General features: G+C 34.6%; 1 protein-coding gene across 1 annotated transcript; it reads left to right on the top strand.

Moving 5' to 3' along the window:
• The first annotated feature begins 2232 nt into the window (after nt 1-2232).
• On the top strand, nt 2233-12331 carry LOC139858587 (uncharacterized). The gene is made up of 3 exons (XM_071847422.1): nt 2233-2397; nt 10513-10579; nt 11779-12331. The coding sequence occupies exons 2-3, from the start codon at nt 10514-10516 to the stop codon at nt 12310-12312; spliced, it is 600 nt and encodes a 199-aa protein (XP_071703523.1). The 5' UTR covers nt 2233-2397; nt 10513; the 3' UTR covers nt 12313-12331.
• Nucleotides 12332-19732: the final 7401 nt, after the last annotated feature.

Consider the following 19732-nt stretch of genomic DNA (forward strand, 5'->3'; position numbering starts at 1 on the left):
ATCCAACATAATTTGAATATTCTTGTTATTTAATAGTCGAGTTTGGGAGTAGGGAAAAAATGTAAAGAAAAAGGAAAAAAATTGTAAAGAAAAAGAGAAAAAAAAAAGAAGGCATATTAATATTGTAAAAACGTTATATTAAAAGAGAATTACAAAATATTAGAATGTGAGTTGGATGACTGAATTAAAAATAGAAAAACATTAAGGGTGCATTATGAAAAAATTTTAAAAAGAGAGATTAAAGTTTAAAAGAGTAAAATAGTAAGGTAAGGAAAATAGTAAAGAAGCCATACGAGACTCATTTGCAACAAATAATAATAATAATAATAATATACTATAATATACTACTAATAATAATAACTAGTTAAAAAATTACCGCGCGTTGCTGCGGATATCATTTGCAACAAATATTAAACATTATTTTAATAGTTTAAAAATATAATACACGACCAATACAAAACGATATGCTTTCCATATAACAATTCTAGCCGTAGTGAGCTAAACGGAACAAATAAACAATATTGTGGTTCGACCATTAGTACATATATAAAACATAAAAAAGCCCAAACAAAACTAATTATAGTTACTCGTTACTTTTTATTTACCATTTTATACATGGATAAAACGGGGGGTATATTATAATCTTCCACTTATGAAGATGACATATTGATTTATGACATCTAAAAATGTAATATTGAACTATTAAATCGACGCGGAGAGAGTTTTCTTTTTTAGTTTTTATAAAAATGTTATTTTGTTCTATTTAGAAATTAATATTGAGTACCTGATTTTAAAGCATGAATATTTGATATTGATAATTTGCATTAAAAAATTAAAAATTATCATTAATATCCTAAAACAGGTTTATTTATATATTTTTTGAATATTTCAATAAGTAAAAATATCTATTTTTCTTGTTTCTTTATATTACAACAATCTGAAAATATAACATACATATCAAATGAACCACCACGAATATTAATATGTATGCGTTACAACTCATAAGTGAAGTTTGAATTCTCAACTTCTTAATTAGAGAGCTCATTCCTTAATGGTAGATTGGTAGACAAGGGCTCCTTGATACATATATTTTGTTGTTAGTAAAATTATATTTTAGATGAAAAATGATACTCATGTAATAGTATGTTTTAGATGAGAACTAGTTAAAAATTTACCGCGCGTTGCTGCAGATATCATTTGCAACAAATATTAAACATTATTTTAATAGTTTAAAAATATAATACACGACCAGTACAAAACGATATGCTTTCCATATAACAATTCTAGCCGTAGTGAACTAAACGGAACAAATAAACAATATTGTGGTTCGACCATTAGTACATATATAAAACATAAAAAAGCCCAAACAAAACTAATTATAGTTACTCGTTACTTTATTTACCATCGTTACTTTATTTACCTTTTTTTTACATGGATAAAACAGGAGTATATTATAATCTTCCACTTATAAAGTTGGCATATTGATTTATGGCATCTCAAAATGTAATATTGAACTATTAAATCGACGTGGAGAGAGTTTTCTTTTTTAATTTTTATAAAAATAATATTTTGTTCTATTTATAAATTAATATTGAGTACCTGATTTTAAAGCATGAATATTTGATATTGATAATAAAAAAAAAAGACCCCATGATTTGAGCTTTATCATACATTAAATTACATAAAACTCAAATGACCATCTAGACTAAGCACCAATAATTATTTTGTTTGTCCAAACATTTATATGTTTATTATAAACTTGTGGTGTTAAAAACTGTAATTATAGCCACGAATGAAGATTAGCAAACGACATGGATTAAGTGATCAGACGACACAATCTCTCATGGCAATTAGTATATAAGAGTAAAGTAAAGTAATAGTAATAGTAATAGTAATAGTAATAGTAATAATAATAATAATAATAATAATAATAATAATAATAATAATATAATAATAATAATAATAATAATAATAATAATAATAATATAATAATAATAATAATAATAATAATAATAATAATAATAATAATATAATAATAATAATCATAATAATAATCATAATCATAATCATAATAATAATAATAATAATAATAATAATAATAATAATAATAATAATAATAATAATAATAATAATAATAATATAATAATAATAATAATAATAATAATAATAATAATAATAATAAAATTAAAATTAAGCTATAGCATCGGAAGCCATCGATTACAACATCATATGCCTTTTGACTGGTCCTAAACGTCGCCCAAACACTGGATCAGTCGCTTTGATTTGCTTCTTCAATTCAAAACAACATTCATCCCCAAATACACACTTGCAGTATATCGTTACAACTTTGTCATCTTTGTTATCTGCACGCTATTAATCAAATTCAAACATCATCAGGTACGATTAATTCATTTGCTCAATATCTAATTCACCGTATTGTTCTCATCTGCTTAATTGCGTCCGTAAAATTTGTTCGTAATTTGAACCGATCATCTAAGTACTTGCTGAAAATTAGGGTTTTTCACTAATGTAATCCTTACTAGTTGATTATAATTGTATTCAGTTTATACTAGTACATATATGATTAAGCTTGAGCTTATGTCAAACGAATTTATGAAAATTTATTAAAGTAACTAGTTGATTATAATTGTATTCAGATGTTGTAACTTGTAAGTCATTGTTTGCCATGTTATGGTGATGTAGTTTGTGTAGATTATTAAAGTAATAAGGCTATAGTTTTAGTCAATCACTATCTGCGAGCTTTTAGATTTAGAGAAGAAACGTACTGTTGTTGTGACAGAGGTCAAGGAACAAATATGAGCCTCATAAATGTTTTCCATAAGTTTGAGATATCATATCATGTGACTGAAGTAACTGAAGAAAATTTTGTAATCAATGATCAGTACAAGTTAAACTTATTACTTGTACGCTGCAATATCGTTCGGTCTATATTTGCCGCTTGTCGGCGGTGATGGATAGGTTGATACTTTGATTCATGCTAGGGTTGTCACCCTATTTGTAGTCTTTCTTTTTTGCAGCCATTTAACTCATCTTTCAAAATATCATTAATATAGTGTTACATACCAACTGACACTAGAATGCAAACAAATTGATAAAGGAACAAACTAGTATGAAAAGATATATTAATCGACATTCGAGAGGTTGATAAGTTCTCGTAGGGTTTACTTTCGAGAGGTAAACTAATCCTCTCAATAATACATTCAAATCTCCAATCAATAATTAGCATAGCTATTTACAACCATATATATCATATATCTACATTGATAGATCATTACTTGCTCCCTAAGATTATTCATAACTAAAGTTAAAATAATAATTTCTAATACTAACAAAATATCATCCTAAAAAGAGTAATAAACTTAACACATATTCTAAATGATCATCTGATAGGTAAAAACCATTTGCCTCAAGGTGTTGCTTTGCACCATCTTAATTCCCGTGTGCCAAAGCTTTCTCCGAAATATTTCTTTTATTATCATCTCATAAAGAGGCCCTTGATCGTAACCAAATCTTGATTCCCGAGTTTCTGCGAGGTTGTTTTTTCGTTCACTCTTATTCTCCGTTCTCACCATCATCAATTTCCATCTTTCAGAAAGTTGTTCCTCAATCTCTCATATATCCGTCTCACTCTATTGAGCTAATGCCGTTCTTAGTTTAGATTTTGCCATCTCCCTCTGGATCATGTAGTAAGTCTGCATATTGGCTTGATGTTCTTCCAATACGATTAATTCGCTCATAATACAATACATATGACATACAGAAGAAACAAAAGTGGGATCATGAGAAATCAACGTGCAAGAGTCTAAAAAAAGATAATACTTCAGTTAGAAAGCACAGACCCATTGACCAGCTGAAGACTTCCTTAAAGCGCCAGTTTTGCAACCACACAAGCTACATTCAACTGAAAGAGAGCTTATCTGAGCAACTTACAGATGTGACTTCTTTTCTTCTTGAAGACAATAGATCTTCACATAATTCACTATACTGTGGGCCTGTAGATTCTTTAACACTACGGTAACAATCAATGTGGACTGCGATTTGTCTTAAGGCTAAATCTGCCTTCTATCAGAGTAGAACCCTAATCGATTAACAATCACAAACAAGCAAGCTGAATAATAAACACAGAATAAAAACAACACGAGAATTATAGTGGTTCGGTTTCTAGGTGAAACCTACATCCACTTTGGAACTAGAGAGTATTATTATTAATTTGGAGGGTGTTACAATACATGTACAATGAGAGACTATATATAGACTACTACCACCAATAAAAAAACGGCTCAACAAATTAGGGTTGGCCAGACCCTGACTTGGCCACCAAGTAAACTCCTGGCCCGTTTTTATTGGGCTTAAACCGAAGCCTACACCTCAACAATCTCCCACTTGGAGGCTTCGAATAACATCGATCTGCACTCTTGTACTTCTGCAATGCAAGACTCAGCTCATCTCTTCTCTCTTTAGTTCCAGCCTTCTCTTCAATGTTCTTGAAGGCCAGTTGAAGCTATGCACAGCTTCAACTTATCCAGCGTTACTGGTTTGGTAAACATATCTGCTGGATTCTTTGAACCTGGAATGCTCTCCAGATTAAATGTTCCCTTGCTTATCCGTTCTCTGATAAAGTGATACTTCATGCCAATGTGCTTCGTCTTAGCATGATAGAATGGATTCTTTGCTAACTTGATTGCGCTCTCATTATCACAATATAAGACAAATTCTGTCTGTTTGCTGCCCAGTTCTTTCATGAACGTCTTCAACCACACTAGTTCTTTACTGGCTTCAGTCAAGGCCATGTATTCTGCTTCAGTAGTAGATAGAGCCACGCTCTTTTGAAGCCTAGACATCTAACTCACTGCTGTTCCTCCTATAGTGAATACATACCCGGTGGTGCTCTTGAAGGTATTGTTGCATCTACCCAGATCTGCATCAGAATAACCCCTGAGAGTAGTATCTCTGCCTTGAAACATAACCCAACTTTGGGAGTACCCTTTAAATACCGCAGTATCCACTTCACTGCTTCCCAATGTTCTTTCCCCGGAGCTGACATAAAGCGACTAACCATCCCAACTGCATGTGCTATATCAGGTCTTGTACACACCATAGCGTACATTAGACTACCCACTGCGGATGCATAAGGAACCTTAGCCATTTCTGCTTTTTCTACTTCAGTTTTAGGAGACTGATGTTTAGAAAGCTTTAGATGACTTCCCAACAGTGTGTTTCTTGGCTTTGTAGACTCACCATTCATTCTGAACTTTTCAAGAACCTTGCGAATATACTTTTCTTGAGATAAAGAAACTGACCCATCTTTATTCCTGCATATACTCATACCGAGAATCTGCTTAGCTGGCCCGAGATCCTTCATTTCAAATTCTCTAGATAATTGCTTCTTCAAATTGCGTATTTCAACCATATCGGAACCTGCAATTAACATATCATCGACATAAAGAAGCAATATAATATAGGAGCTCTTGAACTTCTTCAAATAACAGCAATGATCTGTAGAACTTCTCACGAATCCTGTCTTCTCCATGAAATTATCAAATTTCAAGTACCACTGTCTGGGAGCTTGTTTCAAACCATACAAGCTTCTCTTTAAATTACACACAAGATTCTCCTTTCCTTTGACACAAAACCCCTCTGGTTGAGACATATAAATGTCTTCTTCAATGTCGCCATGAAGGAAGGCTGTTTTAACGTCCAACTGTTCTAAGTGTAACTTCTCGGTTGCAACCATACTTAGAACCAATCTGATAGTCGTCATCTTCACTACTGGAGAAAAGATTTCAGCATAGTCGACTCCTTTCTTTTGTTGAAATCCTTTGACAACTAATCTTGCTTTGTATCGTTTAGAACCATCCCCTTCATCTTTGACTCTGAAAACCCATTTATTCTGTAAGACCCTTTTTCCTGGTGGTAACTTGGTCAGCCTCCAAGTTTGATTTTTCAATAAAGATTCCATCTCGCTTTTCATAGCCTGCTCCCACTGGAACGAATCTTTCACCTTCATTGCCTCAGAATAACTTTCTGGTTCCCCATTTTCTGTCAAAAGAAGATAGTTAACTGTTTGACTAAACCTAACTGGCTGTCTTGTGACTCGTGTAGATCTCCTAACCCAATTGGACTGGTCAGATTGTGGTGGGGACTGTGGGGTCTGCTCATCATCAGACTCTGAGCTCCCACTATGTGAAGTCTGCTCGTGATCAGACTCCGAGCTTTCACTGTTAGGAACTCCCACTGAAACTTCAGTTTCATCCTCTGGAGTTTCCCTTTCATCTTCTCTAGTTATCTCTGTGTCAACCTCAAATTCAACTGATTCTTTTTCTTTTAGTGTTGAGTTGAAATCCTTGTACAATTCTGCTTCATTGAAGGTGGCATGTTTACTTCTGATAACATGTTTTCCCTTGTTATCCCATAACCTGTAACCCATGTCATCTCCCCCATAACCAATGAACACGTACTTCTTTGCTTTTGCATCTAGTTTGTCACCATCTTTATTAATATCATATGCACTGCACCCAAAGATTTTTAGATGATGATAACTAACTGCTTTACCTCTCCATTCTTCTTCGGGTATTTTGAAAACAAGCGGAGTTGATGGAGAACGGTTGATCAAATAAGCGGCAGTGCTCACTGCATCAGCCCATAGAGTCTTTGGTAGCCCACAATTAAGTCTCATGCTACGTGCTCTCTCATTTAAAGTACGATTCATTCTTTCTGCAACTCCGTTTTGTTGTGGAGTACCTGGAACCGTCTTGATCATCCGAATGCCATGATCAGCACAATAGTTAACAAATTCGGTGCTGATGTATTCTCCTCCATTATCCGACTTCAAGCATTTTACCTTCAAATCACAAGATAATTCAACAGCAGATTTCCATTTCTTAAAAGCTTCAAATACATCAGATTTATTTTTAAGAAAGTAAACCCATACCTTGCGTGTTGAATCGTCAATGAAAGTAACATAATAGCGTGCTCCTCCCAATGAAGAAACAGGAGTAGGCCCGAACACATCCGTGTGTACTAGCTCCAACTTCTGAGCCTTTAAAGTTCTGCCTGCTTTTGCAAAGGTGACCTTCTTCTTCTTTCCTAGAACACATGACTCGCAAAATTCTGATTCAACTCTCTTTAGACCAGGAATTTTACCATTAGACACTAGCATTTTCATTCCTTTGTCACTCATGTGACCTAAACGTTGGTGCCACTGACTGGTTAAGCTTCGATCATTGGAAACTGTATTTACTTCATTAGCTGGAACTTCTGCCATATAAAGAGTGCCTCTCTTCTTACCCTTGGCTATTACTAAGTTCCCCTTTATTACTTTCCACTGACCTTCACCAAATAGCACACTATATCCTTGATCATCAAGCTGTCCAACAGAGATTAGTTTCTTCTTTAGGCCAGGAATAACTCGGACATTTTCCAAGGTCCAATTAGTGCCCAAAGAGGTCTTCAGCTCTAAGTCTCCAATCCCTGTAATGTCAAGACAATGATCATTAGCCAAACGAACTTTACCAAGATTACCTGTTCGTAGATTCTTCATCAAATGTGAACTTGGGGTAGCATGAAACGATGCTCCTGAATCCATAACCTACGCATCGATTGTATTCTCAATGCAGCAAACAAGGACATTATCATAATCATCTGTTGCAACTGCAACATTAACTTCCTTTGGCTTTGATGATGTTACTGGCTTAGTGCACTGGTTTCGGAAGTGCCCGTTCTCCTGACAATTCCAACATTTAATATCATTCCTTGTTCTCGACACACTCCTCCTTCTTGACTTTGACCTGCCCCTGGTGGTATTACTTCTGCCTTTTCTCCTACCCCTCTCTTCTGTGCTCAGCAAGTTTCCTGATGGTTCTCCTGAACTCTTTCTTCTTATATCTTCTCCAAGAATAAAATCACGAATGCTCTCAAACTTTAGCTTTGAGGACTCTGTGGATCCACTGATAGCTGTGACTGAACCTGACCAGCTTTCAGGTAACGAAGATAATAATAGAAGAGCTTTGACTTCGTCATCGAACTTGATATCAACTGACAGTAACCGAGAGATAATATTGTTGAAGTTATTAACATGATTTGTTACTGAAGCACCTTCTTTCAATCTGGTGTTTACCAACTGTCTGATCAAAAACACTTTGTTAGAAGCAGACGGCTTCTCATACATATTTGCTAAGGTCTTCATCAAACCATGTGTCGTGGTTTCGTTCACAATGTTAAAGGCAACACTTTTTGTCAACGTGAGTCTGACAACTGCTAGGGCTTTCCTGTCAAGTGTTTTTCACTCGTCGTCTTTCATTCCTTCTGGTTTATTCTCATTCAAGGCTTCGATCAGATCCTTCTGACATAACAAATCTTCAACCTGCATCTTCCACCACCCAAAATCTTGCCCATCAAACTTGTCGATTTTGATCCTTCCTTCTTCTGCCATTGTAAAAAAAATATTGGATCTGAGGACAACAGCAATCTGATCTGTAACAGTAGAGTCTGATTTGTAACAGTAGATCTGTAACAGCAGAGTCTGGTGGCGGCTAGGGTTAATCTGGGTCTGTAACAGCAGATTCTGGTGAGTCTGGTGGCGGCTAGGGTTGATCTGGAAGCAGAGTCTGGTGGCGGCTAGGGTTGCTGTGATTGACGGCTAGGGTTTAGCACCTGCAATCTAATCTGTAAAAAAAACAGCAGCAACAACCTAATAAACAGCAGCAATAACCTGCAATCTGGAACAGCAGCTGCAATCTGATCTGATTGATTTTTTTGTTTTGCAATCGGCTAGGGTTTAAACCTGGCTCTGATACCAGTTCTTAAGGCTAAATCTGCCTTCTATCAGAGTAGAACCCTAATCGATTAACAATCACAAACAAGCAAGCCGAATAATAAACACAGAATAAAAACAACACGAGAATTATAGTGGTTCGGTTTCTAGGTGAAACCTACATCCACTTTGGAACTAGAGAGTATTATTATTAATTTGGAGGGTGTTACAATACATGTACAATGAGAGACTATATATAGACTAGTACCACCAATAAAAAAACGGCTCAACAAATTAGGGTTGGCCAGACCCTGACTTGGTCACCAAGTAAACTCCTGGCCCGTTTTTATTGGGCTTAAACCGAAGCCTACACCTCAACAATTTGTTAGCAGATAAGATGGTTAGCTCTTGACGATAAAAAGAAACGGGAGGGAAAGAAAGAACAAAGATTTTTTATTTCAAGAATATAAGGTTAATACCTTGCAACCAGAACATACAATAATTGGGTTTAGAACCGTCTCGGTCCGTCTACAAACGTCACAAAGCCGAGTTTGTAATTTATACTCCAACTTTGTTTGTTAAGAAACTAAATTAAATTCAAGGTTACTCCACCTTACGGGCAGCTTGGAATGTGTTCCCTTTGCACGCGGCACTTGCCAAGCATGAATCACGGATCTCCCATTTGAAGATCTTATTTTCAAGGTATTATGAAAACAAAAAACGGATGAATCTAACTTCTACTTTTACTATGATAAATATAAATATTCATATTCATACTATCAATCGATAAAATATGAGTCAGTCACTCTTGGCGAGCAGATTCATCAACTGTATCTTTCCATAAAGGTGAGAGCCTGGATTAAGCGGCTGCTGCAGCAGTAGCAGCTGCAAGTACAAACTAAGCTTTCTTTGTACCTTCTCTCTTCTTGGACCTGTTTTTTTTTTTTTTTTACTTCTCTGAGATCAGAAAGATACTGGCTCACCAACACTGCATACTAGTTTTGTTTTCTTAGAGCCTTAATCTCTTTTGGAAGACAATGCATGACCCTAGAAATCGAAACATCTGCATGTAAAGGATATATTTCACTGTCAAAATATGATCCCAAATGTAACAACAGGGTCTTTGTGTAACGAATATATAAAACAGTCAATGCACGGATAAAAAGGAAGAGACCCTTGTATGATTTCTTGCAATTTCTTTGCCAAGTAGCTGGCGCTGATAGTAGATCATTTCTCCTTCCACTTTATCAGTTGGAAACATAGTTAATGATGCTTATCAGCTTTGGTTTTCCCAAGTCCCCGGTTAACTCACAACTCAACTCAGTAAAAGTTGAATTATGATTTAGGTTACTTTCGAAAGATAAACTAACTCTCCAATAATTTCCAAATCACCAATCAATATTTAGCATAGTTACAAGTTTACAACCATATAGATACTTATAGAGTTATATAGATAAACATTAACTTGCTTCCTAACTTATGATATGGAGTAATACTTTTTTTAGACCAATACCAATAGAACATAATTCTAAATATAATATTAAGTAATAAACTTAACACATTTTCTCAATAATAATGTAGCATACAACATGAAACTGAGAGTAACCTGCTTTAACGTCAAAGATCCATGTCTTAACTTCTATTGAATAATATTACCTTTTTGTCTGACTCTACTTAAATTAGTTTGTGTTGTTGAATCGTTTAACCTGCAATTTTGGTTATTTTCTCTAAACGTGCAGGATGCTGGGAAGCTCCTTCCCTTCTACCTTATCGACCTTTGACTCCGGAACACGTTCTCATTTTTCGGTAAGTTTTGCTTCACTAACTTTTTTTAAAGCCAAGAATAGTACTATAAACCATGAAATACTGAATAATCATACTTTTCTAACTTGACCACAATGATGTGCTTTATCACACTTCCGAACAAGGTTTTTTCTAAATAACTTGATTTAATTTGCTATACGGACATCAGTTATGCGCTTTAATAGCAAGTCAAGATGATAATTTATTGCATAACCAATCAACCTCCTTGTTGTGATAATATGTTTGCATCTGTACTTCCAGATAAACCAATAATATTTCATCAAAGTTAACTTGTTTGCTCGTTATAATATCACTTTACATGTTGTTTACATAGTGTCAATTTTAAATCTGCCATTTTGGTGCACAGGGAAAAAAGTATTACAGGTATAGATGGTTTAATGATCTTTATTTCATTTTAGTGAGTTACATAAGTGTTGTCTTGTAGTTTGGCCCACTGTGCCTAGTGATTATTTTGGGTCCATTATCTATCCTCTAGCCATAGATTCCCATGCTTTTTTTATAAGCTTTTAGTGTTTTACAAGGTTCACTTTTAAGTCTTTTGTAGTGGTATGATTTTAAAAGGGAAATTTTCTTTTGGAAGTGCACTAAAAACATGTCAAATGATCTCGAGTTTTTTTTATTAAAGCGAAAAAGAACGATTAAGGTTAAAGTTATTTTGAATTTAGACATAAGTAGCTACCATTTAACTCACTACTATCTTATTCAGTTTAGTGGGAATTTTTTCATCCACATATTTCCACCTAGCTATTTACAGGAATCAACTTAAATATTCTCAAAGAATTGGCAATTCGATGGTATCAATCTGAATTTAGAGGGGACAAGATAGGCAAGTTGGGTAACAGATCACTTTTTGTGGGAGCATTTGGTTGGGGCGGGTTGACCTGAAAATTTGTTTGGTGTCCTCTCTAACAATAGTTATGCATCAAATCAAATCTGATTAGAAAAACAATATCAGTACAATACAAAACTATTTGCGATCTGTTTCACTAGTTTAAGACTTAAAATAACACGCATTGACGGTTGACCCATTTTTAACAGACGTGATGAAGTTTCCGCCACTTGTATCTGAAAGTAATTGACTAAAATGATGTTGCTTTATATACTTGTTCTGTCTTCTGAAATTCTCCTTTTGATATATGATTTCTTAAATACGAATTTAAATCAGTTCTTACATTTTCCAGCCTGATATCGAATCGCATTTATCAAAATCCAAACATGTTCACACAATAAATCTGAAATCTACAAGATGGAAGACACATGCAACTGGAAAAACTCCAGAGATAGTTTTAAGTGACGAAGATAAGTCGAAATGGGAAGCTTGTAAACAAGCTCTTTCAGGATTTGAATTTTCGGTAGAAGAAGAAGACAAAATATTAGGAAAAGCATTTGGGTTACTTCATTCCCCTTTTTGGGGTGAAGAACGCGAAAAAGTAGTACCGAAGTTTGAAGAAATTGATGCCATTTTGGCTTATTTACGAGATTTAGACCTTTCGAATGATGATATTTCCAAGGTGCTCAAGAAATTTCCAGAGGTTGTTGGTTGTAGCCTTGAAAATGAGTTGAAAACGAACATTCAAATACTTGAAAAACAATGGGGTATAAAAGGAAAGTCGCTAAGGAATCTTTTACTACGTAACCCAAAAGTGTTGGGTTATATTGTAGACTGTAAGGGAGATTGTATGGCACTATGCACTCGGTGCTGGGTTCGGTTTTAACTGTTACTCGTTAACTCCTGCCCTCGTTAATATGGAGCTTCAATTACTAATTTAATAATGACTCTTTGTTTATACTTCATTGGAAAAAAAAATTCTAGAAAAGCACAAATTATGTATGTTAAAATTTTATATTAATGTTATTAGTAAGGCTTATATTAATTTATGTAACTTAAATATTCACTCAGTTTTGTTTTTGTTATGATTTTTCTTTAATTTAATATAAAATTTGTGTATTTATTTCATAATAAATAAATTTATGCTACTCTTAATCATAATTCATGGCTTCGCTCCTGGTACCAGATACCACTTAACTACCCTACATTGGTACATATGATTAGAATGGCAATTGAATTCAGTTTTAATTCCAATATTTGAATGAATCGATCAGGAGCTCGTCTTCGGGCGCTTTTGCAACCTGCGTGTTTCCTTTTTTAACTATTTCATATTTGATCCTGTTAAAATCAAACACGATACAAAACAAACCGTTGATAAATACATGGGTTGAAATAGTCACTCTTACATTCCGACCTTTGATAATTAAGATTTGATCGCTTCCTAGTTTGTGTTTATACCTAACTAGTTTATAACCCGCGCATTCGCGGGTATTTTTTCATACAAGATTCTAAAAATATATTCTTAATAAGTTATTTATGTTAACAATATAAGTAATAATAGTATTGAAATACGAAGTATATGTCAATAATAAATAATGCAACAAAAATCAAAAACATTAAATTTATACACACAAATTCAAATGAGTCAAAGTTGACAACACATAAACGAAATTTGAATGCAATCATGATATAACCATGCACTAAGATACGTGTACAATTTAAAGAATTTGTATTGCTAAATATATCACCATATCAAATTACTTGACATTTTATTAGACCAAATAATTTTCTTTAAATAACTGGACAATTATGTCAATGGCTACAAAAAAATGGAAGCATTATAAAACTCATTTACTTATTCAAATCATATTTGAGACACAAATAGTTTTGCCCAAACAATCTAATATTCATAAAAAGAAAACCCATACAGAGTATTACAAAAAAACCCACTTTGAACCATAAGCAGTGTCAATACGGTTCAATAAGATTAACGAATCTTTGAAGTTGTAGTTGTAAAACATTATTGTATGCCAAAAGCTCTTAATTTTCCTTTCTAGCAGCAGTGTCTTTATATGTTGCTTCCTTTATTGCAGCTTCAACCTCTGCAACCGTAACCCTGATCTTTTCCTCAGCCCTGACAACAGCTCCTTCCAAAATTACTTTTGAAGTCTCCATGGTTTTAGTAAGACATTCAATTATAAGAACAATTTGACGATCACTGAAGATAAATCCACATTTAGCATAAGGCTACCACTAATAACTAAAACAGCACTCTAAATTTTGTCTTCTACACCAATGAATTGGCAAAAAATTTCCGAAGTAAGGGGGCCTCATTAAGCTAATGACTAACCTGGTGCGAAGGTGCTTTGATCAAGAATTTACCTTGAACAGTGATGTATTTAGCACCTTTAGTTCATACGTGCACAACGACCCATTATTTTCCTGGCCCAAACCACGTGATACATATGTGGGGATTACGAGTGTAAGACCTACCTTAGAAATCCCTGGATAATTTCCTTGAACATGGGGATTGCAACAATAGCATGCAGTGAGATTGTTGGTGCACGTTCGAATCTTAATTTCTTTCTTTCTTTTTGTGTGGCTCCAGATGGTGGCCTAAAAGAAAGCTTTGAAATGTAACCTAGATAATAACTATCGTCAAATATAACGATTAGCATAATATAAATACCATATTTATATTGATTGAACTTAATACCAAAATTTGAACTTCCATTTTAAAGCTTTCTTTTAGACCACCAACTGGAGCCACACAAAAAGAAAGAAAGAAATTAAGATTCGAACGTGCACCAACAATCGAATATAACGATATGCATAATATAAATACCATATTTATATTGATTGAACTTGATACCAAAATTTGAACTTCCATTTATAGAATCCAAACGAATACTCCGTATTAGATTAGTCTTTCAAAGCATGTAACTTTCTTACTGTATAACAAAAACCAACATCTTTTTGTTCATAATAGCGAAGTCCAATACGACACAACTACGCATTTAATGATGCAATGTTTTTAAAAGGTACAACACCTTTACTTTTGTCCATTCCAAACTCTACGCATGTTGTCTTCATTAATTTTTTAACTTATGCTTACAATGGACTCGGAGCATACCACAAACCACATGCAATTCATAGATATAAATGACCATTACATGCATAACATACCTTGTAATGGTGTGTATGCTTCTATGGGGAAGTACCTGGTATCAAAGAAATAGTGGCTTTTAAAAACTCTTCTTCTAATGCATAGCGTGTCACTTCAGCACTCTTAAAATAAACATGAGAATCCTTGAATGTATCAGTGAGCAAAAAATGTATTTCTGTATAATTGATGTAACCTACAAATCATTTACCACTGCATATGTAGAAAGCATATGTAAAAATGATAATGACTTATGTATGTTTAAATTAAGTAATTACCACATAACAATTCCCGATGAGCAATAGGCTGTTGACGATAATCATGAGTATAAGATAAAGCATATGCAATCCCTTCCATAACAAAACAAGTTTGGTGCTACCGGTTCGGTAACTGGCCACTCATAGGCGAGCACAAGTTTTTTTCAGCTGATTAGTAGCAAGAGGTGTGGTCTCTGTATGTTGCCTCTGTCCATTTGGCTTTAGCCTAAAACACAAAGTGGGTTATGAAATAAAACCATGTTATACCCAATTTGTGTTGTAGATTATACACCATATATAAAGAGTTAAGACATAGTCTATCCTAAACTGAATGATGGGATTCACTATGTCCTTCAGGTAGACCCTGCAACTCCGTAGTTAGTTGCTTACCTGTGGCATTCCTGGTCAACACATAAAAAGCACTCACAAATTCACAAATGTAATGTAAGATACAGAAACCTATTTTCATAGGATGTAATTCATAATCAGTCATTGAACTTTTTATTAAGCTACACAATATAAATTCACAAATGTAAATTTAAGAATAAACAATCAAATTCGAACACGAAAACATAATTCTACAATTATAGTTCGAGAACTGATAATCTACAATTCCTGATCTCGATAATATTCTTGTTGTTATGGAACCCCCAATTTTGGTTTGCAACATAACTTAATGTTGCTGAACTTGATAACATTACATATAGAAAACACTCAAACATGTTCCTGTCCATTTGTAACATTACATATTTTCTTCAGACAAGAATGACATAATTAGTCCATTATTGTATAAAGTATCATTGTATCTCTTTTGAAACTAGTTATGGAATTGAAAACAATCTGAAGAAGTTAATAGAGTGCATTAAAAGCCACACATAAAGTAGTTAAAAACACCAATTCAAAATGCAATGTAAGTTGACAAACCTTCCAATTTCAACAAAACAACATGGGGAATGATAATAATATGTGGACAGATGATCACATTAAAGTTACGTTTTCATTCGATACAATGCCCAAGAGTAAAATACTGTACCCGGTAACAACCATGAGACACAGAAAGAGTAAGACGAATTTTGATTTCTTGATTTAAAAATCTGTATCACCATAACTTAAAATCAACACTTCACACAATTTTATAATTTGAACTCTAATTTGAAGTTAATCCATGTAATAAATATACCATAAATTCAGAAAAATCTGACCTGAATATTCCTACTTCTCAAACACCATTTAATTGTCCTCAAACGATGAAATTTTTTGATATACCATGCCCTAATGTTTGACATGCGCCATGCCTTCATTCCCTACAATGAACGACAACCTGATATGTTGAATTGATGAGGGAAGATTCCATTCAGTTGTAGTTTTCTTATTGATATTAGGGCGACTGAAAATCGTCAGTGAGAATTGAAACCCTAATTAGATAGCGATTACAAAAGTGCTGGCGATGATTTGAAGTGCATCGCCTCAAACCCTAATTTGGCGACGGGTTACAACAAGAAACCTTGATTTCTATCTCAGATCTTCAATCGATTTTATTAAATCGAAAAGGTAGTGATGCGATTGTAATATGTCAGATCTTCAATCGATTTTAACTAATCGTGGATGGTAGGAAAGAAATTACATCGGTTGTGATATTAGGGAAAGAAACTGAAAGAAACTGCAGCGTCTTTTCTTTCTTTTTCTTTTTGCATATCAATTCGAGGGTATGAGTGTAATAAGCACGCTTAACTGCCGATTGAATCCTTAGATGACGCCATACCTATTTTAAAGGGCTGAGATCAATTTGGCAAAAACTCATCTAATGGTTAGAATTTTGACATGTAAGTTTTTTTAAAATATTATTGCATCATAATACTTTTCTTATTAGAGATAAGAGAGATAACTTTCTAATGGTTAGAATTTTGACATGTAAGTTTTTTTAAAATATTATTGCATCATAATACTTTTCTTATTAGAGATAAGAGAGATAACTTTCTATTTTTGGTCAGCCATATCTATGCATTGGATCACATGGACTATTTGAGTATACTGTAATTAAAGTCTTGTAATTGGAGTTTTCTTTGTTATAAGCTTTTGTCGTTTGTTCCGATATATCTTTGGCATGTTCCATAAAAGGTTATTCGGTTTCTCTTTTGAATGTGTGGTAACCCTCAAACTTTTTATCTTATTTCGTTCAATTTTGTTAGATTTTTTGGCCCTGTAGGGAACGTGGGTGTATTAGGTTTTCTCATTTAGGATGTTCATTTGATATTTTAGGTCCGTTGGTACTTGGTGGGATTAGATTTCGTAGTTGTGTATTGTATATTTTAGGTTTAGATACAATTGAAGTATAAAAATACAAAACATACATATTTCACATAAAAAGCAAACATGCTCCTTTTTATTTTGAACGTATAACACATTTTTTTTAAGGCAACAGTCATAGCAATAGCATAAATGAAATGAAACTACATATATATAAATAAATTTGAGTAATATGGAGTAGCAGTCCCGATTATACTATCCACCTTAATTTCTTATCCTTAACGGCGATACGGACATCGAATTCTCTCATTTGTCACTCACATACGCGTTAGGAGAAAACTCAATTCGTGATAATGTTGGCATGTGAGGGGCGAATACTTATTAGGAAGGTGTTTCACGATTCAGGAATCAATCCGATTATATGTTTTCATACCCGTTTTCTTACAAACTAATTAAGTATTCTCGTTGATAATCGTGTCTAGTGAATCTGTGAGAGAGATGACATCCAAATTTGTAAAATTTGATAAGTTTGATGGTGTTGATTTTCGTAGATGGCAACAGAAGATGCGTTTTCTTCTAACTACATTGAAAGTTGTTTATGTTCTGTCTACCCCTGTGCCAGAAGTTGGATTAGTTAAGTAGAGAAGATCACGAGGACGTGATTGAATCTAAGTGGGGGAGAGTTGTAACACCCCGTTTTTCTCCGTACATGATATATAGGTGTATTGTGTAGGTACGACTAGAGTTTGAAGGATTTGAGACGTGTTCGGGTGTTAAAGTCTTGTACGCGGGAGAAGGGATCATGTCGAGTTTTGGGTCGCAACGCGACAAACGAGGCCGCGACGCGGCATTCTATTGAAATTTAGATCAGAAGTTAGTTATAAAATGATCCGAGGCTTAGTCAAATGTCGCAGCGAAACGAATTAGGCCGCGGCGCGGCATACAGTGCGAACTGGCACCGGATTCTTGTAATTTTAAATGAAGTTCAAGGGCAATTTGGTCATTTCACATTTGAGCCAGATTTGAGGCTTTAACCTCATCCACTCATTCATTTTCTTTATTTCATTTTCCTTTTCTTTCCATTTTTCTCTCAAAAACTCAAACACCCAATTGGATTCAAACGGATTTTTGGAAAGGAAGAAACGGGATTTGATCTTTGGCGTAGTTGACAAGTTTGTTCTCCTCGTTCTTAGCTACACGGTGATACTAGTGGTAAGCTCTAACTCCGAATTTCATTTTCGTGTTCATCATTCAAATTTGAGGCTTTTGGCTTGTATGTTCATAGATGGAACCCATTTAGTTGTTAATTGGAGATTAACACCAAGATTCGGGTTTAAGTGTTAAAGGCGGGTTTTGGGTTGGTTAATGATTTAACCATGTTTAAGACTTGTAAATGGTGTACAATCACTAGCATTAGTGATTATTGGTGTTTTGGAGACTTTTAGGGTTTTCGTGGTTGACTAATTTTGACTAGAGTCAAAATTAGGGTTTGTTGATGATTATGACCCGAATGTCGATTCGATGAGGTTTGTAAACTTAAAATGGATTAAGTTGAAGTATAAAACCGAGTTAAACATGTTTTGGTGTCAAAACTTGTAAATGGTGAGATTTTGACCTTATGGGTCAAAATTAGGGTTTATGGGCGATTTTGAGAACGATAAGTGTTTAACACTTGTGATTGGGTTTAATTGGCATATTATGACCATTCTCACTTGTGCTAATGATTATTGGTTAGTTTGGGCACGGTTTGTGCTTGAAAGTGCAATTGGGTCGAAATTGCACTAAGTGTAAATTGGGTTGGTTTGTAAATCCACCATAATTGTGTTATTGTATTTGTGATAATGGAATAGGTACATTCCATCGGCGAGTTGCGGATTGTTGGAAGCATTCATCAAGGCGACAAGGTGAGTGTAAATATCATATATGCATATGTATGTGTAGGATGGGTGCGGGTCGGGTGAAGTGGTTCTCGGTTATAGAGCTCACTTCACATATAGGTGGATTTGATGGACTTGTGTATAGGTCCAATTGGCACGGTTGTGCAGTTTGGTTGACCACTTTGGCGAGGTGCACACTTTTTGTGTACTTTATCACATGGGCGTGTGATGTGGACTTATATAACCCCAATGACGAAGGGTTAATATAATGAGTGGAATAATTATATGCGTAGGTATATAATGTATTTATTTGTTGTAGCGTGAGATGTGAAGTGTCGATGTGCTAAGACACCACATTTCACGTGACGAGTGAAGTGTCGATGTGCTAAGACACCACTCAAAGTAATGTGACGGGTGAAGTGTCGATGTGTTAAGACGCCACCCGGGGTGAAGTGTCGATGTGTTAAGACACCACCCGGAGTGAAGTATCGATGTGCTAAGATGCCACTCCAAGAGAATAACGGGTGAAGTGCCGATGTGTTAAGGCGCCACTCGAGGTGAAGTATCGACGTGTTAAGATGCCACTTCAAGTAAAATGAAGAGTGAAGTGTCGAAGTGTTAAGACACCACTCGGGGTGAAGTGTCGACGTGTTAAGACGCCACCCGGGGTGAAGTATCGAAGTGTTAAGATGCCACCCGTGGGGTTAGTGTACGAAGTGTTAAGTGCACTAATGGTTGTTATGAACATCGATGACTTGTTTC

The sequence above is a fragment of the Rutidosis leptorrhynchoides genome, chromosome 7, assembly GCF_046630445.1.
Source record: "Rutidosis leptorrhynchoides isolate AG116_Rl617_1_P2 chromosome 7, CSIRO_AGI_Rlap_v1, whole genome shotgun sequence".
NCBI classification, from domain to species: Eukaryota; Viridiplantae; Streptophyta; class Magnoliopsida; order Asterales; family Asteraceae; genus Rutidosis; species Rutidosis leptorrhynchoides.